The 26,679-nt window shown below is 42.1% G+C and overlaps 2 protein-coding genes across 4 annotated transcripts; one reads left to right on the top strand and one right to left on the bottom strand.

Annotated features, from left to right (window-relative positions):
• On the top strand, positions 1-5,241 carry tagln (transgelin). Its single transcript, XM_080889548.1, has 5 exons — positions 1-161; positions 3,992-4,180; positions 4,327-4,498; positions 4,761-4,863; positions 4,948-5,241. Exons 2-5 carry the CDS (start codon positions 4,001-4,003, stop codon positions 5,084-5,086), a joined length of 594 nt encoding a protein of 197 aa, XP_080745674.1. The 5' UTR covers positions 1-161; positions 3,992-4,000; the 3' UTR covers positions 5,087-5,241.
• On the bottom strand, positions 5,239-21,186 carry pcsk7 (proprotein convertase subtilisin/kexin type 7). Of its 3 annotated transcripts, XM_080889546.1 has the most exons (18): positions 20,910-21,183; positions 20,317-20,405; positions 19,879-20,186; positions 18,598-18,840; positions 17,491-17,625; positions 16,842-17,007; positions 16,644-16,734; positions 16,481-16,535; positions 16,179-16,317; positions 15,970-16,070; positions 12,526-12,693; positions 11,326-11,430; positions 11,130-11,232; positions 8,764-8,920; positions 8,514-8,608; positions 8,307-8,412; positions 8,080-8,197; positions 5,239-7,540 (listed from the first exon to the last, which is right to left on the bottom strand). In XM_080889546.1, exons 3-18 carry the CDS (start codon positions 20,125-20,127, stop codon positions 7,283-7,285), a joined length of 2,289 nt encoding a protein of 762 aa, XP_080745672.1. In that variant the 5' UTR covers positions 20,128-20,186; positions 20,317-20,405; positions 20,910-21,183; the 3' UTR covers positions 5,239-7,282. The 3 variants fall into 3 exon arrangements, with proteins under 3 accessions (XP_080745672.1, XP_080745673.1, XP_080745671.1); XM_080889547.1 differs by lacking the exon at positions 20,317-20,405 and having other exon boundaries at positions 21,067-21,186; XM_080889545.1 differs by lacking the exon at positions 20,317-20,405.
• Between the last annotated feature and the right edge of the window lie 5,493 nt (positions 21,187-26,679).

The raw sequence follows: 26,679 nt of genomic DNA, 5'->3' as shown, positions 1-26,679 counted from the left end.
TCTCACTCTCTCAGTAGAGGAGTGAAGTCATCTGGCCTCATCTGCTCCTTTTAAGCCGGCATTTTTGAGAGGGAGGTCCCTTGCCAAGCATATACAAACACTCAGTCAAGCATCCACACTCACGCCTTCACCAGCGGAGAACTCACCTATTGCTTCACACAGTGAGTATGCTTGTCTTTTTTCCCTTGTAAAACTCCTGGAAGTGATGGTTGTCTGGTTGATGATGGTCAGATGCGGGGTGTTAAATTCATATCAAAAGGAATACATACAGAATATGACTAATTTCATCCTTCGGAGGTCAAAGGGGCTGTTTGCATGAAAAATCCAGGAGCAGATGGGAGCTCAAACATCCATATGCACCAATGGTTTACGACGTATGCAGAGACTATCGGGTTTACTAAAGATTTTTGCGCATTTGACTGAATAAAAGTTTGCAAATATCTGCACGTGATTGAGTACAGCTGCTTATAATCTTCATTCTCTGATTAAAAACTGCTGTACGGGAAGCCTGGTTGTACCGTTTTATATACATACCTTAAAACTTTGTGCAAATAAACTCACCGTTTAACTGTAATGCGGTGCATATCTTATTTGAGGGCTGATATATATATATATTTTCCCTTAAACTGAAAGGACATAAAAGCCAGACAGCATTTCATATATCTCCACATCGGCATAGTTTTATTTGTACAAGCAAATGATCCACTGCCATACATGAGCTTCTGAGGCGTAATGAGTTACAGAGCAGACAGTTACAGCCACTTATATAATGAGGATACAGAGCTGTCCAAAGTTTCCATCTGTCTTTATGAATACATTATGAAGCTGCTGCCTGATGTGGAGCAGCGTTTGGAGAGAAGATAATGAGCAAATCATCAAAGATGGCAGCACACCCAGTGATTCCAGTAAAGCCAGCCAGCAGTAGCAGTGGGAAGGAGGAGGGGAAGGAGTATTAGTGGGTAGCTGAGTTTCTGAACAGCAGCAACAGGAGGAGATAACACTATCTGCGCTGCCAATCCAGGAGCAGTACATAAACACAGCAGAGGTTTATAGAAGCCAGGGACTGATCACGTCTTTGTAAGAGTGCATAGTTGCTGTGAGCCGGACAGCAGTGCTCACATGACACAGTCACTAGAAGTACATCAGCTCAAATGTACAACTGTTGTAAAGTTTGTCAGAATGATCAGAACTGCAAAGGGCTTTCAGAAAGTGGCAGGTCGGAGTAAACTTTTCTGTGCCCCTGGAATAAACTGGAAAAATAAAATAAAACCAGCACATCACCAAGCTGGGATGGCATCCTTCAGCCAGATGACTCAGCTGACAAAGTTCAGCAGATTTACGCCAAATCCTGACTCTCTAAAAAGCTGAGAAACAAAAGGATAGAGCGTGCGCCGCTTCCACAAGCACCCCACAGCTTATTCATACAAATCATTAGATGGCGGTTAGCTGGTTAACTGTAGAGGAGGCGAGGCTGTCCGATGCCACGTCCCCTCGGGCTGCCACAGTTGCCACAGCCCTCAAACTGGTTTCCTGTTCTGGCATTAGGCACATTTGCCATGGTGATAGAGAAACAGACGGGGGAAAACACAGGAGAGGGAGAGATGAATGGACTGAGGTGATGAAGTCATGACTGTGGGATAGAGCTCTTTGGGAGTTTTGAGAAGAGGTATTTGAGGCTCGCCTTTACTTCAAATCTGTGGTTTTGGCCATCTTTGGTGATTTTTTTTTTTTTTTTTTTTTTTTTTTTTTTTTTTTAAATGTTCATACTGCCATATTGCTCTTACACAAAAATCTCCATCCTTTTCTTTCTACAGTACAAAGCATTAGAAGTCGCTATAAATGAAAAGCTCCCCATGCAGCAGAATTAAGCAGAAGCAGCCAGACAGCACAGAAGCTTGTTTAGCAGATATTTATTGGACCTGGGCCGGGTCCCAAACACAACATCAGGCCCCTGGACGCACATAAATACCAGAAATAGAGACTAGGCCTTAATGGATTTACTTAACCTCCAAAAAAAAAGATTATATAAGCTTTGTTTGGTTGTTATGCAGTGCACACTTTCTCCTCTTCGTGGTGGGAGAAGGCACTGAGTGCACAGTGTGGTAAAGATGCCGTCTATTACTTTTCCTATTTAAAAAAAGTGTAGCGTGAAGGATTCGTGGTCAAAGCCCACAGAGTGTTTCAGGAGGGCCAGTGTTTAAAAAGAGAAAAAAAAGGACAGATTGAAATTATACCAGAGACACATTGCTTTGAAATAATAATTATATAATGGCAAATGTCAGGCGGAATAATGAGAGGTATGAGTGTGTGTGTGTGTGTGTGTGTGTGTGTGTGAGGAAGAGATATAATATCTGAACTTGTGGTTGTAAGTAAGTGAGCGTGCTCCCCAGCATGTGTGTTTGGTTTCCTGTGGTCTGGAAAAGCACCACAGAGTATGCAGAGAATATGAAACTGGGCTGGAGGTAACGAGCTCTGGACGTTCTGGGCTGGGAGCCATTCACTTCTTTGGCATTCAGCCTCTAATACGCAGACATGGGGGATATGTACTCGTACAATGGTACAATGGTTTTATTTATCATATCCACGACACCAAAAAAATCCACGTCTTTTATCCCTTTACCAAACTAAACTAAATAAGTAATTACATTGAAATGTAATGTAAAAATCCATAAAGTACAGCCTATAATCTGCAATTTACATAAACACAGCTACACTGGCTCACTCATCAGCTGCATATCCAGCAACGAGTAGGAGACGGGTGAAATTAAAACTGAAAAAACAAAAACATGGAGCTAAAAGTAGGTTGAATATTCCAAAGTGGGAATGTGCCAGTATTGTGTTTGCACGTTGTTTCCATCACAGGTTTCCATGCCTCACAAATCATTGAGTGAGAAAGAATAAATGAGCAAATGAAAATAAGAGGAATGTGAAAGAAAGGAACGTTTTAAGAAAAAAAGTCCCAACTTTATCTTCTGTCAGTGACCCCTACAGGCCTCTGCTACAGTGGAAAGAATCCAATCAGAAAAACTTGTGCATTGTGTAAAAACAGAACAACAGCATTCCTCACCCTGTGCCAGAACGAGTCGCTACTCCAGCCAGAGGAGAAGTTTAACCTTTTCAATGTTTCGACTTTAAACCTCTCCAGGAACAGGGAAGTTGACGTGACCTGACATCAAGATGGCAACAAAGGTTGGATGGTGCAGACAGCACTTTGATATGAGATTTTGCACTCATTTGCACTCATTGGCTGTTGGCCCAAAGGCAATACAGAAGCATAAAATGGAGAGAAAAAAAAACAAAAAAAAAACAAGTGCTGGCTGTATGTGTGTTTGTGCGTTGGTGCAAAGCAAAACCCAAAAAAAAAGAGAGAGGGAGGAAGAAAGAGTGTGTGTGTGTGTGTGCTGGCATTACAGAGGAACATATGCAAAAATCAGCTGGCTGATAGCGAGCTCCCTCTGCACACCGTCCATCCTGACGGGGCTGAATGGTTTGCACTGGGAGACGCAGCACTGTTACTGCTGGTGCTCCTGGGAAGGTTTATAATTGTACTGAATGCTGAGCATTTACGCTTCTATACACGCTTCTGACATGCATGGTGTTAATGTTTGTACTGGTGTATCATGATTACAGCATATAGTCAGGAGGAGGTGTATGCGTGTTCCCGAGTAAATGTGGCTTTATTTAAATTCTTTGCACAACTATGCATGTTTCTGCATATGCTTTAGACTCAACCTAAATGATACTGCAGTGCAAACATGTGAGCTGCTAAAAGCAACTATGAATGGAATAGGTATAAACGTATATGCAAGACAAAGATAGAAGTGACAATATTTGATAAAAAGAGATCACAGGTAAGACTAAGATCAGAGAGACTGAAATCCCCATCATTACGTGACATCAAGGGATCATAACTACATTAGCCCTTTTTCTTTGAAGGCATGTATTTCTCGTTCATTTCCATCCTTCACTTCACTTCTCTCGCCTGCCCCAGGGTGCCGGCATGGCTAACAAAGGTCCATCCTACGGCCTGAGTCGGCAGGTCCAGGACAAGATCGACAGCAAGTACGACCCAGAGCTGGAGCAGATCCTGGTGGAGTGGATCAGCCGTCAGTGTGGATCTGGTGTGGGGAAGCCAGAGCCCGGCAAACAGGGCTTCCAGGCTTGGCTCAAGGACGGATGTGTGAGTGCACAAGCTGCCCGGATGTTTTCTAATAGAAATTGCTTTAAGATAAAAATCTTTTACTTGTGCTTCTCCTTCCTTTCTTCTTCCCTTTAACTGCCCTCCCTTTTCTACTCTCCTTTTTGGTTTCATTTTTTTCTCTCCAGGTCTTGAGCGAGCTCATTAACAGTCTGTTTGCCGGCGAGAAGCCTGTGAAGAAGATTCAGAGCTCGCCCATGGCCTTCAAGCAGATGGAACAGATCTCCCAGTTTCTCAACGCTGCCGAGAAATACGGCGTCACGAAGACCGACATGTTCCAGACCGTGGACCTTTGGGAAGGTCAGACAGGTTTCATGCTCTCAGGATTGTTTAATAGTGGAGGGTTTAGGCACTTGGATTGTATGGTGCAACCATAGATGTTTTTTTTTTTTTTGTTAATGAATGTGGTCACCACGTGTTATTTTCAGAGTGTTGCCATTAGAGGAGGTGGTCATTAGAGGAACAGCAGGTTTTAGTTGTTTCCACATATTGGTTTTAGTTTTCAGAGATTGATATTTGATATTTTGACTGGTGCTGTTGTTAATATGGTGTGTTGGGACAGGTAAGGACTTGGCAGCGGTGCAGAGGACCCTGTCAGCTTTGGGAAGCTTGGCCGTTACCAAGGATGAAGGCACATACAAGGGAGACCCCAACTGGTTCTTCAAGTGAGTCCTCTAAAATTAAACGGAGCCCTGTTAACACAATGACTCCGGCACCTTTTTGTGACAATTTTCAATGTTGCATTGCAGGAAGGCACAGGAGAACAAGCGAGACTTCAGCGATGAGCAGATGAAGGCTGGCAAAAATGTGATTGGCTTACAGATGGGCTCCAATAAGGGAGCCAGTCAGGAGGGCATGAGCTACGGAAGACCTCGACAGATCCTGTAAAGTCACTGAGCCGCCAGTGGAAAGGGCGCTCACTGCAGAGCCACTGGCTTGGTCCAACTCCATCTCCAGGTCCAGCCATGCCACCATCCTAACTCCAACTTCAGAGAGATGGCACTTGCATCAGTACCCCAAACCTCTTTAGCCCCTCTTTTTACGATCTCTTACACCCTTTGGTCCTCCTTAAACTTAATAACTGTCACAGAGCCCTTATTTACATGCTCGCACTGGTGATCAATGCAGGGTTCAACTATGCTTTGTCTTCGGACCAGTAACAACTGAATGTTTGTAGTCTTAAGCTGCAATTGTAGCCATGAAAAATGACCAAAAAGTGTCTTGTTAAACCAAACAAAAACCTTTCACATACCAAAAGTTGATCCGGTCTTTCCTTCGATAAGGAACTCGTGTTGCATCTGCCTCCCTGAATTTTGATGGGTTCTGACAGAAATACAAATTCGTTTACATGCCGTAAAGCGTTCTTCTCAAATTTACAAGCACAACCATGTTGCACCAATGCTCCTCATTTTTACTGCTACCGTGTCAAGTACACGTCCCACATCGCTGCGCCTGCTGTATCAGCGCTCATATTTTTGTACATTGACTTATTAAATAATGACTTTGAAATACATCTCCGAATTGACTTTGTGTTTCCAGCTCTTTAAGGGTTCCCTTGTTGGAAAATGGGGTGGGATCTCTCCTACTAATATTTCAAACAACCCACGCACCAACATGCATGCATGCATGTTTATATGACCCAGATTAAGAATACATTGCAACGGGGAACACTTATCACATTTTTATCTGTAGGCGTGTAAGCGTCGACATAAAAGAATTCAAAAATGGGAAAGTCTTATTTTACGGGAAAACAGTCGTCTTCTGGCAGTTCTGAGATTTGACATTCCCATTGGTTAATTTTTCTTTGTTTTTGCTTTACTTTGTATCCATGCTGTTGTTTGTGTTCAGTGCAAGTTAATGTTGCAACTGTTACCATAATAGACTTTAAAAACCTCTGTAACCATACCCAGGATTGTTTCAGATTACCTTGAAATGTAGTCAGTTACTCAATTCAAATGACTTATTCGATTTAAAAAAATGTGTAAAACCACTCAACACATACATTTACCATACCAGATTAATTTATACAGGTGACTTACTGGAGGTGTGTGCTTGTGTGAACTTGGTTTTAAAACTATTTTAAAAGTACAAAAATCAGTCAAAGAGAAAACTTAATCAAGCATTGTTTATTATCACTGAACTTGCCTGTGACTTGCACAGTAATGGTTTTCAATATCACTCCAAACACTGTTTACATTAAAAAAATTATACTTCTTTAATAGTCTTTTAAAAAAAAAAGCACTGTAAAAACACCATCAGCATAGTACATCTGTACAGCAGGCACATTGTCTATATATTATACTTTATTAAAAAATTGATTTGCAAATCCCACAATGCAAAAATCCCATTTCAAGTTTGTATTTTTCTTTTATTTGTAAATTCTCAGTAGTAGATAAGCCACAGAAAACAACACCAGGCTTAAAAAAATAAATGCATAAAGGAATTTCCTCAAAAAGCAATCTTTTTATTGAAATACAGTACCCACTTGAAGCCTCACATTTTACCATAGGTCACTTTTTCCATGGAAGACCTTGCATATCACAAACACAATCGCTCAGGTTACACCACACACACACACACTTTCACACCTGTTTTTTTTTTTAAGTGCACATCTCAGTTCTTCCTTCCACAGGTGTATTGTATCCTATCAAGCTCTTCTTTGAGGTTACATTTTAAACATATGAGCAAATGAACACTTTCACACATGTAATTAAACCAGGAACCCTGTTAAGTCCATCTGATGGTCATACCAGACCTGTGCATTAACTTACTTTACAGGAATTTTAACCTTTGTACCAAATTTTTCTTCCATGTCTAAAGAGATCGCAGAAAAAAAATGTGATCACCTTTATTAAGGGGATGTGCACAAGCCACACACCTTTGCGTGCAGCACAAACACACTGAAGGCCACTCTTAAGGGGAATGCAAAGAAGGACAAGAGTGCACTGGTTTGACCCTCCAACACCACTGCTGGAAGCTGAGTGTGGAAGGCTAAGTTGGTGAGTGGCAAAATGAAGGTGTAAGCCTGAGAGGTCCTATAAGGACTAACAGTGTGATGGTTTTAGCCCTTAATCTGGCTCAGTGCTATGTTGCCAGCCATTCTCCACTGGCAAGCGGCTCTTTGACATCAGAGTCCAGCACAGCCTGCAACTCCACCCCTGAGTCCTGCTCCTCATCCCCAATCAGTGCCTCCTCCACTCCTTTCCCTTGTCGCCCCCTCCTGTGACCACCCTGTCTCCTGGGCAAGCAGAGAAGGACCCTGAAGTCTACGTGGGCCATCATAACCTCCAATGTGTAGTAGAGGGACCAGAAGAGAGCAAAACAGCCAAGCAACAGCATGAACTGGAAGAGGAGGAGGACACAGGTTATAGAAACAAGGAATGTAAATCACCACAGGAAGAGTCAATCAGTGATGGCTGAATGTGCTGGTAAAGTGCAAAGGAAGGGAGCTGATAAAGAATGGAAAAGGAGAAGGAGCACACACACCTAAAGGTTAGCTGAAGGGTTAATTAATCAATACTCGATTTGTTTTATACCCTTTTGTCCAGGGGCTCACAGATTTTAGTTACCCTCTCACATGTCCACCATCCTACTGCTAAGTTAAGTTACGCACATCTTAACTAAATAAGAAAGATGAAGGCCTGAGGATATATTTAATCACTGGAGACTTTATGATAAACACTTCCCTGATTGATGGTTAAAACCATGAAAGTTGTACAAGAAACATGTTAAAAAACAACAACAAACACACATCACCTCCCCAGGGAGAAAATGAACACAGTCCGCAAAGAACTCAAAAGACTGAAGCACACAGTGGGCAACAGCATGGTAACCATGACGCGGCTTGTCTGAGTGTGCAACGTAAACGCCGTGCTGTTTACCTTGAGGTTGTTGGATGTGAAGGGCTTGGTGATTTCTGGAGGCAGGTCCAGGCCTGGAGGGCAGGGCAGAGAGAAGTTGCTGTGCAGATACTTCCCAGTCATTGCCTCCTCCACCAGCCTGTCAATCGATGCACAGCCCATCAAACTCACAGAACATCTTCCTAAAAATCACATGTTCACTCCAAACATCTGCGCAAGTGTTATGCCGACTGTGTATCGGTTCTTGCCTCTGTCTTTCCTTGACCTCGCTGAACAACATAGATGAACCATACAGAGTCAACTTCCTCTCCTTCAGCACTCCCACAGCGGCACACTGGACAGAAGATTCATCTTCTACAGAAAAAGTGGAGTGAGGAGGTCATGATGAAGAGTCGAACAAATAAAAAAATTTAAAAACCCAAACAAGTCAAGCTGTAAGCAGGGCAGAAACTCACTGTGGTCAGAGATCTTGAGGGTGTAGAGGCCCTGGGCTCTCTCTCCCCAGCAGCGCACAGTGGAGAAAGTCCAGTCCTGGTAGCCTGCATTATCTCTATGAGCACAAAACACACACAGCTACATTAGACTGCAGCACAAACAATTTTCAGTGCAATCTTGAGATACATTAGAAACCTTAAACGTGAGTACGTTTTACAATTACCATTTTCCGTAAAGTGTTGTTTTACAAAGCTCAAAGACAGAAACTACCTGTCGATGGCACGGCGAGCCCCGATGACTGATGTCATACCGCTGGGGCAGATCAACACGAACTCCACGTTGCCACGGCAAGGATGGATGACTGTCACGGTCACGGCCACATGCTCCAGGGTCTCCATTCCAGATTGTCTCAGGTCGGCAGCAGAGACTGATGGAGAGGAGACAGAGCGGCTCACACTGTTTGTATGTTTGACAGTTTGACCCTTTATTCTAACCTGGTAAACAATGAAGAGTATGTGAATATGCTTGAAATCATTCAGAATGCATGTTTAAGTTTCTATTTCAGGGCTCACTAGCGTCATTTTAAGTGCTGCTTCACAATACGGCGGTGATAAGAATTCAATTTTCTACTCGTCCTATTATTTACAAAACTTTATTTCAGTAAAACTTCTTTGCTGCTGTTATGACAAAGCAAATAACATTTCCTTTAAAAACAATTAGAGTTTAGCTAATGAATGAAATCAGTCCTAATCTGGAGAGACTTTAAAACAGAGCAAATCAATAAAAACCACTCTATAATTTCAATCTTCCCTCAAACGTGAATCTGTTATCAGTGAGTCTTCCTGACCACCTCTTGCCCTCCCAGTGCGAGTGTCTGGTAATTTCTTGGTATTTCCTGGGCTCTGAGTGCTAATGGGCCATGGCTCTATCTGACCATGTAGGGCTGAACACATCCTCGGGGCAGGGAAGGACGCAGAGGGCCCAAGGAGAGAGGAGGAGACGTGTAAACAGAGGTGTGGACGGTAAGATGGAGAGGCATGGGACAGATGTAGAGAAAAAGGGAGGGGCAGCAAGGACAAGGAGACACATGGAGAAGAGGAAAGTAAGAAGGAAAAGAAAGCAACTGTAGAGGGGAAATGAAATAAAGGACAAAGAAGAAGCTTGGAGAAAGGTTTTAAATGCTAGAAGCTCTGACAGCTCAGAGTTCAAATCAACTTCAGATTTTGGAAGATTTTCCATGAATGCACTGGTCTGGCAGTGGTTTTCACTGGAAATTTTAAGGAAACCTGATATGCATTCAATAAACAGGGTGCGGGGGTGAGTGCGTAATAAACTCCAGACAGCACGCTGCTGACCTGTGCTCATAGCTCAAGAAGGGAAGACACATGAAGATGAAGATGTATCCTGGGATAAAAGACTGCATGCTTTTCTAAATAAGCAGATGATGGTTTTTTTTATATCTTTGTCATTGGGCTGGTCATGAGCTTTAGGCCAAACTAAATAAATTCAGTGTAGAGTTATAAAAATGATGTAAGATTGTTGAAACTTTTTTTTTCAATCCCAACTTTTGTCTGAGATGACAGGTTTGAGTATACCACACAAACCAACTCTGCTAAATGACTGCTCTGGGTTAGAATGTGATGACGCAGCAGCTGTGAGCTTTTACCATCGTGTTTCTCTTTTACAACTAACTCACTGGCGTTCCTTCACCTCGCAGCAACCTAAAACCTCTATTCTTCACAGGAACGTGAGACTGCGAGCTCCCACACATCCTCTCTCCCTCAGAAAAGTCAAACTCAAGTTGTCTGTAAACTAACGTCACCCACTCGCCCTGAGCTGGGCTGATGAAACCTGATGTGACTGGCCATGAACAGGTCAGAGCAAGTTGCAGCGTGCGCTTACAAGTGGAGAAAATGTTCACATGGGAAGAAGAAATTTTGAAAAGCTAAAGGGGGCGTGTTAGTGAGTCAGCCAAAACACATAGAAACTACCACAACAAACCCCGAGTAGTGTGACGGGCAGGTCTGAACAGCGTCAGTGGTGAAGAAAAAAAGAGCCCCAACCAATACTGACTGAAACGACGCTTAAAGGAGAAAATGTGGAGTACAGCACCTCTTTAACAGCAGCTCTTTGTGCGCACACACACAGACGCACACACATCTGGCTGTATTCCTGAAATCAACAAGCCCATAAAAGAGGGAAGATACAGATCGAGGGAGGAGAGGAGGAGATGAGGGAGAAGGAAATGTTTCTGCTAGAATGAGGTCACCATATGCGAAAAAACTGTACAAGGGAGAGATTACATACACAGATAGCTGAATGTGAGAGATTCAGAGCGGTAAGAAGTGATGAAGGAACAAAATGAATAGTGAGAAATGTTAAAGTAGTTATATCAGAAAAAAATTGAAGAAAATGGGAAAAAAAACCTGCAAAGAAATCTGGAAAAATAATTTCGCCAAGGGAACTCACAAACAAAGAGAACATTACCAAATATGGACAAGCAGCCTGACTGAGGAGCAGGCAGGCAGAGAGGGAGGGGCAGAGGGAGTTAGCTACATGAGTGCAGTGCGTAAACTTGACAAGTAAATGTCCAGTACAGAGCTGAGAGAGAAGAGTAGACACTGAGGCAGGGTTACCTTCCCAGGTAAGGACGAGCTCATCGGGATAGATCACAATGGGGGTTTCCTCCTTTATTACAGAGCTCTGATAGGACAAGAGGAATGGCACTGACTCCCACACCTGAAACAGAAACCAGAGACATCTTCAGCCTAACCTGGAGTGGACATCTTTATTGAGAGCAGTGGCTGTGTCTCTACGTGCGTATGTGTGAACCTTGGCGGCATTGACGAGCCTCCACGCGTTGAGCAGACCGAAGCCGTGCTGGTGGCTGTGATGAAATCCTGCTCCGTTCACCTTCCAGTCGGCACTACTGTCGCACTGTCAAAACAAACACAGCCAAGATCGAGTTTATGCTCTTATTGAGCAACAGAAATGACAAAATAAACAACAGAGACCACTTCCAGGAGTATTGGGAAATGAGATACATCAGATCTGGCACGTTAATGAGCCAGCTTTCCTCTTAGGCAAATTTTGTTACCCCTGGACAAAGGCTGGCTCTCTGAGTCTCATATAAACTGGCTGCTGCCTGTAACTATGTAAATATAGCAGCAGTAAGTTTGGACAGGGCTTACCCATCCATATAAAAGCTGATTCTTTATCTGGCCTTCATAACACTCGAAGCATTGCTTTACTATTTATGATTACTGGAAGAGTAACTAGCAATAATGGGGGTAGATGAGGCTTCATATGTATCAAAATGCATTCAACATCACACGCTGACGATATCGGAAGTGCAGAAAAATTAGCAGGACTTTCCAAGGCTACGAAAAAAATTAAAATAAAAAAAATTGTCACCATATCCTGACAATCTACACACAATTCCTTAATAATAAAAATAACTTGTGGAGCTCGACAGTCACAAGACTTAACACAGGGACTAATCAGCCGAGTTCTCTCTTTGATTCCTGGTTGGCTGGGCCGTAGCTGCATGTTACTGAAATCACCACTTTCTCCCGCTTGTCTGTTTTTACTGCACTCTATATGTCAGCGATGAAGACTCACAAATTTTTATAAGCCAATAACTCTTGATTTTTAGCCACTGAAGCAAAACACTGCTGAAAAAAAGATTAAGGGAAGATTTCAAAACACTGTTAGAACTGTGAGCTAAATTGTGTCAGAGCCTACATTTAGTTTACTTTGCATCCCATTTTCACCTTTCAGGTTTTGACATGTCATTTTGAATCATTCTGTGAACAGCTGGTATTGTGACCTGATTGGCTGAACAACAGAACACACAAGGGCTTTACTCAAAAAGATACTCGACAATTACATTACACCAAATAATGCAAATGTTAGTGTGTGTGTGTGTGTGTGTGTGTGTGTGTGTGTGTGTGTGTGTGTGTGTGTGTGTGTGTGTGTGTGTGTGTGTGTGTGTACTGTAATAACCAAGTTTCTGAATTTCATCAGGCTTACCTTGGTGGCAGTGAAGGTGATGATGTGCTGGATATCCCTCCAGGTGAGGCAGGGCCGGACCTGCAGCATGAGTGCCACCATTCCTGCTGCCAGGGGTGCTGCAGCAGACGTACCGGTGTGGCCCTCGGTACAACCTGTGCCCCCCTGCATGGACCAGTCTGAAGTCACCTGAAGAACCACACAGATGGGCTGAGTGTTGGAAGGATAGTTTGGAGAAACTGTGCACAGTATAAACAGTGTCACGGCAGTAAAAACTGTCAGGAGTCTGAATATAAACTGTTATCAAACCCTCAAACCCTTTTAAAAAGCCATCTTGACCCATTTGAACGAAGGTAACCAGAGTTCAGCCCTCTGTATGTGCAGTTATTGGAGTACAATTTGACACTGGCAACACCCAGAGAAGAATTTAAGAGCCACATTAAGATTAAAAAAAGTAAAATAAATGAGGTTAAACGAACAAAACCACAGGGAGGAATACATTAAAATGTGTATACACAGACACAGACAATCCAGACACCTCCTTGAGCAAACAGCAAAAGATCAACAGCTATTCCCAGCTGTTGATCTTTTGCTGTTTTCTCATGGACATCAAATACAGCGCAGTGCTGTACATGTACTGGGTCTCAAAAATGTTTTTAAAAAGGCAATTATGATTGGATGTGGGTGGTATTGCAGTATGATTTTCAATACACTCTCTGTTTAGCTAGTAAGACGATGATGTATTTTGGTCTTCTGTGCTGTTGCACTGTGTTAAATTGCCACCAATGTGCAGTGTCTCCTGATCCACAATAAGTAATTTATTAAGAACGTTTCATTTATATAGCACCTTTTAAGATGAAAATCACAATGTGGTTCATATCAAACACAGACAATTAAAAACGAAACAGACGATAAGACAAAATAAAATACTAAGGCCCAGTTAGCTTTTTAAATGAGGAATTTTTATGGCTGAACACAAACCCTGATCAGAACATCTGAGAGTCCTACTGGTGACACATAGCTGCAAAGGTTCACTGATATATTTCGGTGCTAAAGTTGAACTTTGCATTGAATTCTAAATTTAATAGGGAGTGAGTGCATTGAGATCAGCAGCTGTGTGAGATGAGCAACGTTGGGGGATCTGGTAAGCCTACCAGCAGCAATCTGTGGAAGATATAGATGGTCCAAGGAGGTTTTACTGAGGCAGACGAAGAGTAAATTACAATAGTCCAAAGATGAGATAAAAGCATGAACAGCAACTAATATTTCTCAGCTGATGAAAACAAGAACAAACTAAACCTTAAACACGCAAATCCAACAGAGTGCTAAGCTCAGCGAGCTGTGCAACATAACAACAGTGAACAGAAAACAAAGTAACCAGTAAACTGTTCATGAGTATCTTGGGTTTAGTCCCACTGATCAAAGATGACACAGCCAACATTAACAAAGAACTGTTTGCCCCTAGAAAGTTGTGCTTGAGGAAAATAATCAACCAGTCTCTTACTATCATTCCTTGAAGGAAGCCATCCTTGAGCCACCTATTTAAGTGGGTAATGCATTGCCTGAGTCTAATAGTTACACATCCAATCTTTTGTTCTAACTTTCAACCTCCTTATTTACAACATCCACTACAGGTATTAGAGCTGTTGGCAAGGCCACGCAGACTGCAGCCCCTTGTAGTTGTCCAGTAATGAATAATGAAGCGCCGTTCTACAACAATATAACTGCTATTTGTGGTGACACCTAGTGAAGGTAGCAAAGTGTAATCATTCAGTCAATCAAATGCTGCCAGTACAACTGCTGCTATCTACCAGATACACTGATGTAAAAGTCAGTATGTGATGGACACATGAGAAACAAAATATGCTGCCAAACCGTGGTCACCATTGTTCAAAGCATTAGAGGCTCTTTTTTAACTCATATACGAGGTTTTATAAGGCCCACATGTCTTTTAGAAATAGTCATGGTGTATTTATTTCAAACAACTGAATTTCTTCATCTCCAACACTGAGCATCATGTTTTAATTAGTCACAGCTATTATTTGGGACTTACATTATTTTTATGAGAGTTGAAGCCCTTAAAATATCTTCAATCCTCCATTAGTACAAGATGCAAAAACTGCCAACAGCTTAGAAGTAATTTCTAAGATATCACTACTTTTTTTCTCATGACTGTCCAGATGTTATAAACTCAATAATAAATCCCAACTCAGCGCGCTGGTGACAGCAGCTGTTCTTGGTAAAAGTTTCTGGAGACTATTGAACTAACAGGCAGCGTCTGGACAGCATTTGGCCTGTGACCATACTGTGGTCAGCAGCCCACTCCTGGCTAAGCTCTTCTCCCTCAGGCGATGACATCCGCCGCTCCAAACTGCGTTACCGTGGTGATGCACAAACAACAGCAAATACAAGTCAGCGGCTTCAATGGGCTCTTACCCCTGTCAACATTAGTCATGGTTTTCAGATGAAAACACTCCCTGTTGCTCTTGATGTGGAGCTGCTCTTTCAAACAGCTGTCCCCATCACTACAGTTTTAGACCTTTCCAGTAGAGAACTCAAACACACTGGTCTGCATGTCATGTCTTGGAGTTTGGTATCTGCAGGCTTAATCAGTAAGGTTAAATATACGCAGCACAACAGTTTTTAAACATGTAGAGCAAGAAACAGACCCTTTTGAAAATTTTATATAGATTTTCTATATTGGCGATCATCTGTTCACTCACACGTGTGTGCTGGCCAAGAGGTTGACAGCTCACCTAGACACAACTCAACTTTATGTCTCCTTTCCAGTGCCACCTTGGCTCGACTTTACTCTGTTTTGGTGATTTTTGATTAAAATTTAGCACCACCTCAATGTGGGTGTGGTCATTGGTGCCGCACAGCAGCACAGAAGTCCCGTAACATCATTTGCATGCAACGCAAACAGTTGGAACCCTGGCCTCCTGCTACTACCACCTAATGGAAAAACAGAGTCAAGCAAAGCCAAGTCTGTGCTAGTGGAAAGAAGGCTTTGGAGAGAGTAACAATTTTTGGGAACTTTTTATTATACTTGTAATCATGTAACAAGTTATTTCAGCTTGAGTGGAGATACAGAACAGCCTGCCTCCACAAATTTCTTTAAAGACTGCAGTTCAAATATTAGTTAAACTTTTAAATTTCTGCTACATTTAGCATCACGCAATGCTGTAGTTATCTACAAACTGTGCTAACATCCACTTGGAAGAATGCCAAGACTCACCTTTGAGTCAATCTCTGTCTAGTTGCTTACTTTACACATGATGCACATGATTTAAAGCTGTTTGTCTAGTTCAGAACGCACACACCTCTAGTCTGAATTTCACCGAACATGTAAGGTGTCAAACCACTGTCATGGCCACTATTAACCCAGCTAAATGAAGCTAAACTAAGTTGACTCGCTATTCATGCACTTAATTCTTTTAGTTGTCTTTGTTTGATGAGACTTACAATGCTCCTCAAAGAGCCCCTCCCACTGCTGAAAGTGACGGCCAGCATGGATGCGCACTCCTCAGCATAGAATGGCATCTTGCCTTTCTCGTCGACCGCTCCTGCATCAAACAAACACAGAAACTACTTGCATGCGCCACACATACTGCACAAATAAACCTGCAGAAACAGGGCGGGCACAGGCACGCCTAAGAATGTCCGGTTCTTACCGATTGTAATGGTGTAGATTGAGTTGGCGTACCCGTCGTAGTTGCAGTTGTCGTTGTACTGACCACCGTTACCGCTGGCAACTATAAAGATGCTCCCGAATCCTCGTCTGCCTGCAATCACCCCGTGCTGCAGAGCTGCCTGTGGAACAGGGACAACAAACAAGTCATTAGCATAAAAACAAAAAAAATAACAAAAACATGAAGTGAAAATCTGCAGTGGTCTTCTACATGTCCAAGCTGCTGAGCTGTTGTGTTTTACTGCCCTCTGCTGGACAAAGAGTTCTGTGAATAGATGATCCCACCTTGCCCAGAGGATGAGGTCCATCCACAGTATGCCCATCATCATCTGGACCCCAACTAAAAAACACACAACGAGCAACATCAGCAAGAACATGAGAACCTTCATTAATATGATATTACAGCATATTAAAACACCGCTTAATTACACAGGGGAAACAGTCGGACCTGCAGCTGTAGATGTCATTAACTTGGTAGTGTTTGTTAAAGGCTATAGCCTCCAGGCTGTCTGTCAGCGGGCCATCGAGCACTCTAATACCTTAGAAGCAAGCAACAAGTCACAAATGAGATAAATTCAGAATTAACTCTGTCATCTTCAGATTTTAACAACGGAAAAAAAAAAAATCAAGATTTTCCGGTCTGTACCTGCTACTTTGCTGCCATAGGCCACTCCCACTGCGCAGAAGCTGTTGTTGGAAACAGCTGCAATCTCCCCAGCGCACCGAGTACCGTGGTGGTTGTCGCTGTGAATGTCAGGGTGAGGCATGGGGTCTGGGTCATTTGAGTTAAGGTCGTAGCTGCCTTCTGGACTCTAAGGAGGACATAAAATCAGTTTTTAAACATTACTAGAATCGTTAATAAGACAATCAAGAAAACTATTACAACTAGAACTTCTTATTATCCAATTCACTTTGATGTTCTCTTCACTGTGTGATCACCTTTCTACTAGTGCGGACTGTAAGTCTGTCTACACTAAAAAACAAAACAAAACAAAAAAACTGCTTCCCTTCTGCTGACAGCGACATTCTCTCTACTTTATAACTTTCCTCTGATCTACAACATGCTGTTTAAAGTTAAATCTGCCACAGTAGTTCCTCCACAGCAAGATGATTCTTGTCTGGCCTGCAGTTGCTAAACTATAATACAAAAGCCCACTGGCAGAATTGACTAAAAAAAAAGTATCGATTACAGTGATTCAACACTGGATTCCCTACGAAACAAATAAATCCATGCCAGTTCCCATTGTTAAGCAATAGGAATAAATCAAAAAATTGCTTAGACAGTTTTGACTTACATAATTTGGCTGAATATCTTGGTGGGTGTGCTCCACCCCGTCATCAACAACCACCACTGTGACTCCCTGGCCGGTAATGTTACGCTCCCACACTCCTGTCACGTTGATGTCCATGCCCTTACTGACATCATTGTGCTGCAAAAACAGGCAGAGTAAAAAAAGGGTGAGAGGAAGAGGTGGAAATAGAAATGTCAAGGTAAATCAAAACGAGAACAAAAATCAAAACAAGAGAACAGAAGGAGAAAAGGTGAAGTGGTGTATCTGGCAGTATGGGTCTTATTGTACAACAAGCATTTCTGTGAAGCCAATCAGAGCTTTGAAATCCACTATGGCTGTTTTGTGTTTTTGTACCCACATATTGGACAGCTGTGAAAAACAAAGTAATAAGCTTATAAATCAGGAAACTATAAAAGAGGCGCAAGCTCAAAGGTTACAATCAACTGAGAGGCAGTATTTAGCTTTTCACTTTGCACTTCATTCTCACTTTAGGCAACAATTTACTTTCCTTCTCTCTCCTTGGTAAGCTGTCTGATATTGCTCCGTAGCATTTGGCATAACCGTTAAAAATAACACCAAATGTCACGTCGCACACAGATTGATTCACACTTAAATTGCCTGGCTTAAATTCCATTCTGATTGAGTTGTTAAAATAGAATTTAGAGCTAAAAGTGCTTTTTAATTAAGATATGAATTGATTGTCAGCCTCTGAATTAGTTAAAAATGTTAATGCCACATTTCATCATAAAGACAGAGTCAGTCATATAATAATAATAATGATGATAATAATGGATTGGATTTATATAGCACTTTTCAAGGCACCCAAAGCGCTTTACAATGCCACTATTCATTCACTCTCACATTCACACACTGGTGGAGGCAAGCTACAGTTGTAGCCACAGCTGCCCTGGGGCAGACTGACAGAAGCGAGGCTGCCATATCGCGCCATCAGCCCCTCTGGCCAACACCAGTAGGCAAGTAGGGTAAAGTGTCTTGCCCAAGGACACAACGACCAGGACAGAGAGGCCAGGGATCGAACCGGCGACCTTCCGGTTACAGATACGCTTCCCAACCCCTGAGCCACGGTCGCTCGTTAATATGCATCCTCACCAGGTGCCACTGTTTGGGGTAGTTGGGGTCATTGAAGGCCATCGATCTCTTTGAGCGGCTGAGCACTCTCTCCTGAGAGTACCACATAACATGAGGGTGTCCTGCTAAAACATCCTCAGGCCGGAGAGTTTGTCTCTTGATGCGTCCTACAGACCCAGCACCGGGCTTTGTAGAGCACAGCAAGTAGTGGCCTTCCAGGTGTCCTATCTGGCCATGGTTGTGCAGCCCAGCCTGCTCCGCTACCTGTGACAAGAGAGAACAAAGATGACGACTGAAAAAATTAAACTAGGACAATGCATCTAAACGTGGCCACCTTCATGTAAGACTAATGTAAGGCACTGCTGGTCCAGAGAAACCTTTTTATAGATCTTATAACATTTGGAGGAAGTCCAAATTGTGTGTGTGTGTGTGTGTGTGTGTGTGTGTGTGTGTGTGTGTGTGTGTGTGTGTGTGTGTGTGTATCCAGACTGAAGGAACTGTTGGCAGGTGCTAACTGACATACCATGAGAAGATCATGAAAGTGAATCACTATTGGTATGATTTACTGGAATATAACTCCAACAGGCTGGCATGTGCTCTTAATGTGGGTAGGTGTGATTGGTTAGTGGGGTTTTGGAGGTAATCAGGAGCAGCACCAGGAACTGCAGGAAGCCTCGGTGTAAGATTAGCAGCTCTCTGTATACGGTACTTAACATGTAAGTAATGAGTCACTTGTAATGTTATGTTATGCATTTTAAAAGTGAACCAAATCACATCTCTAATTTTCAACTACAGCATTATCATGAAACTCCTGACACTCAGTAAACACATGTTCCAAATCACAGCGTCCTCCAACTCATTCTTGTGTTTGTAGCTTAGTTGTTGTTATGCCAACAGCTGGCTGGCTGTTGGATATGTTGCTCAGAAATGCAATCAGTTGTGTGAATGGAAAAAAAAGAAGAAAAGGAAAACGTAAAAGATCTAACAGTATGCAGTTCTGTGGGAAGTATCGTAGTGAGAATGCTTCACAGAACTGTTTGGTCCTAAAGCATTTTTACAGCAAACCTGTAAAACAAACCCTGTCAAATCACTACATAGATAAGAGACCATGGGATAAAAAGAGAATACGAACAGGGAGCAAAAAACAAACAACTGAAAGGTTTGGTGAAATGAAAAGCTAATGAATGTGAATGTGTTAAGTCCAAATGCAAGTGCACGAAATGGCCTATTATGGTTACAATATCAACAGCAAATAGCAAGCTCTTAAGTCTAATCTGAAAAAGCATGAATGAAGTACTCTACCTTGTTGGCTATGAAATCCATGTGCACAGCACCGTGTTCACCATCTTCTTCCTTGTGATTAAGACCAATGTGCAGTCGAACCGCCCAGGACTGACCTGGACTGCAAGAGGGTGACGGCCAAAGTGAGGGATCAGAGGCAGGCGCTAAAGGAAGTGAGGGGGTGACAGGGGTCAGAAGGATGAGCAGCAGGAGGACGAAGGAGGACAGAAAAATCAGTAAGAGGAAAGTAGGCAGATAGAGCTTTGCCATGGCGAGGAAGGGTGATGCACGGGGCCAAAAGGGCGAGTTCTCCTCATTGGAAAAGCGACCTGAACATCAGACAGAGTCAGACAGGGAGAGAAAAAGGTGTCATTAGTGAGGACAATCTGTGAATCAGTGCGCCTTGGTGTTTATCATCTGCATGCTGTATTCAGAAGCAATGTATCAAATTCACAGCACCTTACTAACTCGATGCCATCTGTGTTAGATAAACCCTGTGGTTAAATCAAAGCCTTTGCACCAGTGAGACACACAGTGCATTCCAACACCTGCAAAACAACATCAATCATACCTGTTGTGGGCGGTTTCTTCTAGCCAAACAACAGGTTGTACTACATGTATGCCTCAGGTTTTTTCACAGAACCAAATAACGTGACAAATCAATCACCAGGAAAACGTCCAGTCTGCGCAAATGTGCGTATGTAACATCTATAACCACATCAGACATACAGCCGAAGACATTACCGATGGCTGTCCTATCGAAAATCTGAATTATGATATTGATAGCCTTAAAAAGGCATTTACGGCTATTTAAATCGTGGCTCTTTCTCTTTGATACGCATTAGCTGTCTTGTCACCCAACAGTACGCTCTCGTGACTTCTTAGTTTTGATTACTTCTTTTTGTTTTGTTTTTATTCAGATTACTAGCTAGCTGTACGTTTGACCGAGATTTGTTGTATAATTACAGTGTCTGTGAAAACACTGCCACGTACACTCGATAAAATTATAATGTAGTAAGAACAGAAAAAGAAAGAGGAAAAAGGTCAACAACCTGAAGAGGGAGTCGGGTTTCGTTCCCAGCCTCGTTGTTATCATAGCTTAGTAAGCGAGCTAGTTGTCCTGGCGGCTAACGAGTAAGCTCGCTATTCTTTTATTAGATAAAGTAGTACGAATTAGTAGCTGTTTGAAAATGATCTGTAGTCAGACACCTTCAGCTTAGTTTTCCACCGAATCCCCGTTTAGTCCTCTGCCGTTTGTGAAATTCAGGGAACCAAAGGTAATCATCTCATTTCCGTACAACGCTCGAAAAGTCGCTATCTAGGTGCTACGTCACGCGTTGCGCAAAACGTCGTGTGGGCTTCCTGATTGGCCCAGAGCCACGGCGTAAAGCACTGCAGTTAAAACAACAACAGCAAGTTATTCAAAACACTTGGAGCATTTATCGTAATCGAAGATTTATCGTAAGAAATCATTAACAATTTTCCCTCAATATAAAAAAGAAGTGCAATTTCAACAGCATGTCTGTTTTTGTTTTTGTACAAGATAAAAGAATTGCTGTTCTATTGAATGCAAGAAATCTTCTTAGCACTCTTTGTATGGGGTCAGAACGATGGCACCTTGAAATGAAACCGAAAAAAATATTGAAACCTAAAAAAAAATATTGTAACTGAAATAAATGTACTGAAAATCTTGTATTGAAACAGAAAAAAAATGATAGTGAAAAACAATTAATTGAAACTGTTTTTTCAGTTTCAATCCATTTTTTTTCGGTTTCAATCCATTTTTCGGTTTCAAACCATTTTTTTTTCGGTTTCCAATTCAGCGATCCAAGCCTCCAGAGCTGCATAAAGGCTACATTTATTGCAAGTATTATTTCTGCTCATTTAAAAAAACAGAAAGCATAACCAGAGTCGGAGCATAACCAGAGTCGGAGCAGTCTTCCACAATAATTGGGTTTGACATATCAGGTTAAATAAAGACTGCTGAGGAGCAAGCATGGCTTGGGCCCATCTCAGAGCTCACCCTTGCAGCAGGATAACCATGAAAGAAATTTTGCACAGTCTAAGGAATAAATTCTCCTTTGTTGATGAAACACTAGGAAACACTGTGAGGAAACCTCCGTTCTTTTCACTGGTAAAAACTTCAGGTGTAGGAAGGGGCCTCTCCAGAGGTACAACCTCCCTGAGCTGTGCTGCTGACCATGCCCATCGTTTTATGACCACAGTATACTCATCTTATAACAGATGTCAATCCAGCAGATTATCTTTGTCATGTGGTGGATCAGGAGATTTGCAACATGGATGCACAGCCGACAAATCTGAAGCAACTGTGTGATGCTATCATGTCAATATGAAACTAAATCTGTGAGGAATGTTTCCAGGTCTTTGTTGAATCTGCGCCACAAAGAATTAAGGCATTTCCGAAGGTGAAAGAAGGTCCAAAACAGTACTGGCAAGGTGTAACTAATGAAGTGGCCAGTGACTGTATTTAGTGTCTAGATGTTTTTTCAGTATTTTATTCACTTAATAGCAGGACAGAATACCACACGACTGTGGCCTTGTGTTATACTCTCTTTGCTACAGTGATGCTGCAGACAAACACAAACATCGTAATCAGACATTTAAGAAGAGCCTCTTGAAGATGAAGGTCTGTGTCTCTTGACCTAAACACATAATCCAGTTAAATCTAATTTATGTTCATCAATGCCCCTCACACTGTAACTTAAAGTAATAAATTGGTTACTGATTAATTACAGAAGTATATTTGTGAACTTAAAGATGTAAGCCTTGGACCATCGAGATGAAATGTGGTTGGGAAACTTAACAAGCTTTGATAAAGCTTCATCAGTAGCTCGAGCAAGACCTCAAAGCCTTCGCTCACCACGGGTGGTTAGCAGACTGTGGTTGTATCATGCAGCCTAACAACATGCAGTAAATTGCAGGTTAAAGCAGTCTGCTTACACGTTGTTAAACGAGGGAAGGGAACTAATGTGGCTGTCACATTACCCTTTTGTCCCATTTCATCCCAGGACTCGATTAAATTGCTGCTCACTTTCTACAGTACTTAAAACTGATCAGTAGGACCTGAAACTGCAAACATTCAAACATTCAGGCCAAGTAAGAATCAGCAGGTGAACGTATTAATCTTCTAAAAGTTTTTGACCAGGAGGTTAAACTCATACAAATTAGCTTCACCCAGGCTCATGAAAACATTTTCCTGCTTACAGATAGCAGATCATTTGTGTCAGTAGGGTTTATATTTGAGCTTCTTGTTCACACAGAACAATTTTTCTTCATTTTTTTTAACGATTACCAAAGTCTGTGAATCCCTAAATTGTGCAGTTGTTCTTTTTGCTCCCCCCAAGGTCACTTTCACCATGTGACAAAAACAACACCCCACTGTACACACTCGGGCCACCAGCAACTTTCTAAATCCTCAATAAAAAGCTGACGGGTTGCAATGATGTTCCAAATAACTTATTAAGAAAACAACTAAAGAGACAGAAACTATTATGAAAACTGGTTTATTTTATATCTCCTAGTTTGAAATGAAGCAATAAAAACATGTATAAAGCATCACAAACTGTAATATTATACAATTAGAATAGAATAGAATAGAATAGAATAGAATAGAATAGAATAGAATAGAATTCAACTTTATTGTCATTGCACATGCACAGGTACAGGGCAACGAAATGCAGTTTGCATCCATCCAGAAGTGCTTTAGTGATATAGATATATTACAATATATATTAGTAATAATATAGATATGTGAGTATATTACAGAAATGGGTCTATTATGGTATGTTATAATGTACACGGTATGAAGTATGTTGTGAATATTCTATAACTATAAGTCTGTAGTGAGTACAAGCTATGTACAGGCTATGAACAGGATATAAATATGAAAAACTATACAGAATATGAAATAAATAACTTTACAGAATCTGAGATATACAGCTATACAGAAATGGGAACTATGCAAGTTGTAAACAGTTGTAGGATTAAAGATTATCGAATGTACAGAATGATTATTTACACAGAGCTATACAGTAGTGCAGTTAAGATAAGTGAGGGTGTAGATAGTTTCTACAGAGGCTATATAAAGTGCTAGTGGTTGTGAGTGGTGGTTCAGTCCATGTTATTATTGTGTGTTTGAGGGTACAGTTGTCCATTGTGGGTGTGGGTATGTTCAGTCCATGTGTTAACGTGGGTCAGATGTCAGGAGGCAGAGTTCAGGAGTCTGACAGCTGTGGGGAAGAAGCTGTTCCGGTACCTGGTGGTCTTAGTCCGGAGGCTCCTGTGGCGCCTCCCAGAGGGCAGGAGGGTGAAGAGTCCATGTGATGGGTGACTGGGGTCTTTGATGATTTTCCCAGGCCTTTTCAGACACCGCTTCCTGTAGATGTCTTTTATTGCAGGAAGTGGTGCTCCGGCGATGCGCTGAGCAGTTTTCACGACCCTCTGCAACGCCTTCCGGTCCGAGGCAGAGCAGTTCCCGTACCAGACTGTTATACAGTTGGTCAGGATGCTCTCGATGGTGCAACGATAGAAGTTCACCAGGATGCCTGAGGACAGGTGGTTCTTCCTCAGAGTCCTCAAGAAGAAGAAGCGCTGGTGAGCCTTCTTGACCAGCTTGGAGCAGTTGGTCGTCCAGGTGAGATCCTCGGAGATGTGGACTCCCAGGAACTTGAAGCTGCTCACACGCTCCACAGCGTCCCCTTAAAGGGCCACAGAACGTGTCATCACTTACCTTGCACCTCTTTGCACTTACCTCTTCAGTGCAGATGTCTTCTCTGCTTCTCTTTGCTGAGGAGGTGAGAACTGAGGTTGAAGGAGAAGCTTCGTGAGAAGAGGGGGAGGATGAGAGAAGGATATACTCACCATGGCCAAAAGAGCTTGCAAAGAAAAGCGTCTGGACTTCTTTAAGTTACTTGAAGACGTTTCACCCCTCATCCGAGAAGCTTCTTCAGTTCTAAGGTCAAATGGTGGAGAGTCCCAGATATAAACCTAGTGGGAGAAACCCCCCACAGAGGGACAAAAGGACCCCCTGATGATCCTCTAATCGCCTGAGCCAAGGTGGGAAACTGGGCGTGGGTCCCAATCAGCCAGAGTTTCGGGTGAGTTCATTGTGAAACCTGGCCCCACTTATCATGCGAATTCCTGAGGTCAGATGGCCCAGGATGTGAGTGGGCGTTAAGGCGTCTGGGAAGGGATCTCAAAACTGGATTATAGATGGCAGAGAGTTGGTGTCGTAAACCCCGCCTCTGTTCAAAGATGGTCGCTCACAGTGGACATAGATGGCTTCTTTCACTCCTCTTTCAAACCATCTGTCCTCTCTGTCCAAAATGTGAACATTGACATCCTCGAAAGAGTGTCCTTTATCCTTAAGATGCAGATGGACTGCTGAGTCTTGTCCTGTGGAGGTGGCTCTTCTGTGTTGTGCCATGCACTTGTGAAGTGGCTGTTTGGTCTCTCCGATGTCGAGGTCTGAGCATTCCTCGCTGCACTGTACAGCATACACCACATTGTTAAGTTTGTGTTTTGGCGTTTTGTCTTTCGGGTGAACCAGTTTTTGTCTGAGCGTGTTGCTGGGTCTGAAATACACTGGGATGTCATGCTTGGAGAAAACTCTCCTGAGTTTCTCTGATACACCGGCTACATAGGGGATGACAATGTTGTTGCATATGTCCTTCTTATCCTCCCTCGCTGGTGTCTGATCTTCTTTTCTGTGCCTCTTTGCTGACTTTAAAAACGCCCATTTAGGATAGCTGCAAGTTTTGAGTGCTTCCTTTACATGTGTGTGTTCCTTCTTTTTTCCTTCAGGCTTAGCTTGCCTTCAAGACTTTGAAAAGGTCTTGAAGGCCCCCCAGCGCGCCCCTGGACGCCAAAACAGTGCCAGCAGAGTGAAACCGAAAAATGGATTGAAACTGGAAAAAAAAAAATTTGTAAGCGAAAACAAAAAAATTACAGTTTCAATTATTTGTTTTTCACTATCAATTTTTTTCAGTTTCAATACAAGAGTTTTCAGTACATTTATTTCAGTTACAATATTTTTTTTTCGGTTTCATTTCAAGGTGGCATCGTTCTGATCCCATATCTTTGGGCTTACATTGCAGGAGGGAATGTGTAAAAGCACAGAAAAAGTTCTGTACTTTTTATTGTAGATATTAGGAGAAAAACAGGAACGTTTCTGTCATTTTTGTTTCGTTTTTTAAGTTTGAAGATATCATTCTAATACGAGGTGCTTATGTAGTTACTAAATGATTACTGTTTGGTAGTTTTTTATGTTTAATTATGTTAAATGGGAGATTTCCCTAATATCCTTTGCACACAGCTCTGTCTGTGACCACAGAAGCCCCATCGACCTCTTCTGATTGCAAGGGGCAGCCAATCAGAAGAAAGTTGAGCTATAACGGTTTGTTTTAGACAATGGAAGAAATAGAGGGCCACATCAAGGCCAAGAAACATGTAGGGCTTATTTTAAATTACAAATCTTGCAAGGCTATTGCAGTTGAGTTTAATAACACACACCTATATATATATATATATATATATATATATACAGGGAGTGCAGAATTATTAGGCAAGTTGTATTTTTGAGGAATAATTTTATTATTGAACAACAACCATGTTCTCAATGAACCCAAAAATATCAAAGCTGAATGTTTTTGGAAGTAGTTTTTAGTTTGTTTTTAGTTTTAGCTATTTTAGGGGGATATCTGTGTGTGCAGGTGACTATTACTGTGCATAATTATTAGGCAACTTAACAAAAAACAAATATATACCCATTTCAATTATTTATTTTTACCAGTGACACCAATA

This window comes from Rhamphochromis sp. 'chilingali', assembly GCF_963969265.1.
Source record: "Rhamphochromis sp. 'chilingali' genome assembly, chromosome: 8".
Lineage (NCBI taxonomy): Eukaryota > Metazoa > Chordata > Actinopteri > Cichliformes > Cichlidae > Rhamphochromis > Rhamphochromis sp. 'chilingali'.
This window is presented reverse-complemented; position numbering and strand designations above follow the sequence as displayed.

Coding starts and splice junctions, on each gene's coding strand:
- pcsk7 (XM_080889547.1), bottom strand. CDS start 20,127: ATGGCAAAGCTCTATCTGCCTACTTTCCTCTTACTGATTTTTCTGTCC. Junction 18,841..19,878: donor TGGATTTCATAGCCAACAAG/GTAGAGTACTTC, acceptor CTCTTGTCACAG/GTAGCGGAGCAGGCTGGGCT. Junction 8,921..11,129: donor GCTCGTCCTTACCTGGGAAG/GTAACCCTGCCT, acceptor CCTCTCCATCAG/TCTCTGCTGCCGACCTGAGA.
- tagln (XM_080889548.1), top strand. CDS start 4,001: ATGGCTAACAAAGGTCCATCCTACGGCCTGAGTCGGCAGGTCCAGGAC. Junction 4,499..4,760: donor GACCGTGGACCTTTGGGAAG/GTCAGACAGGTT, acceptor GTGTTGGGACAG/GTAAGGACTTGGCAGCGGTG. Junction 4,864..4,947: donor GACCCCAACTGGTTCTTCAA/GTGAGTCCTCTA, acceptor GTTGCATTGCAG/GAAGGCACAGGAGAACAAGC.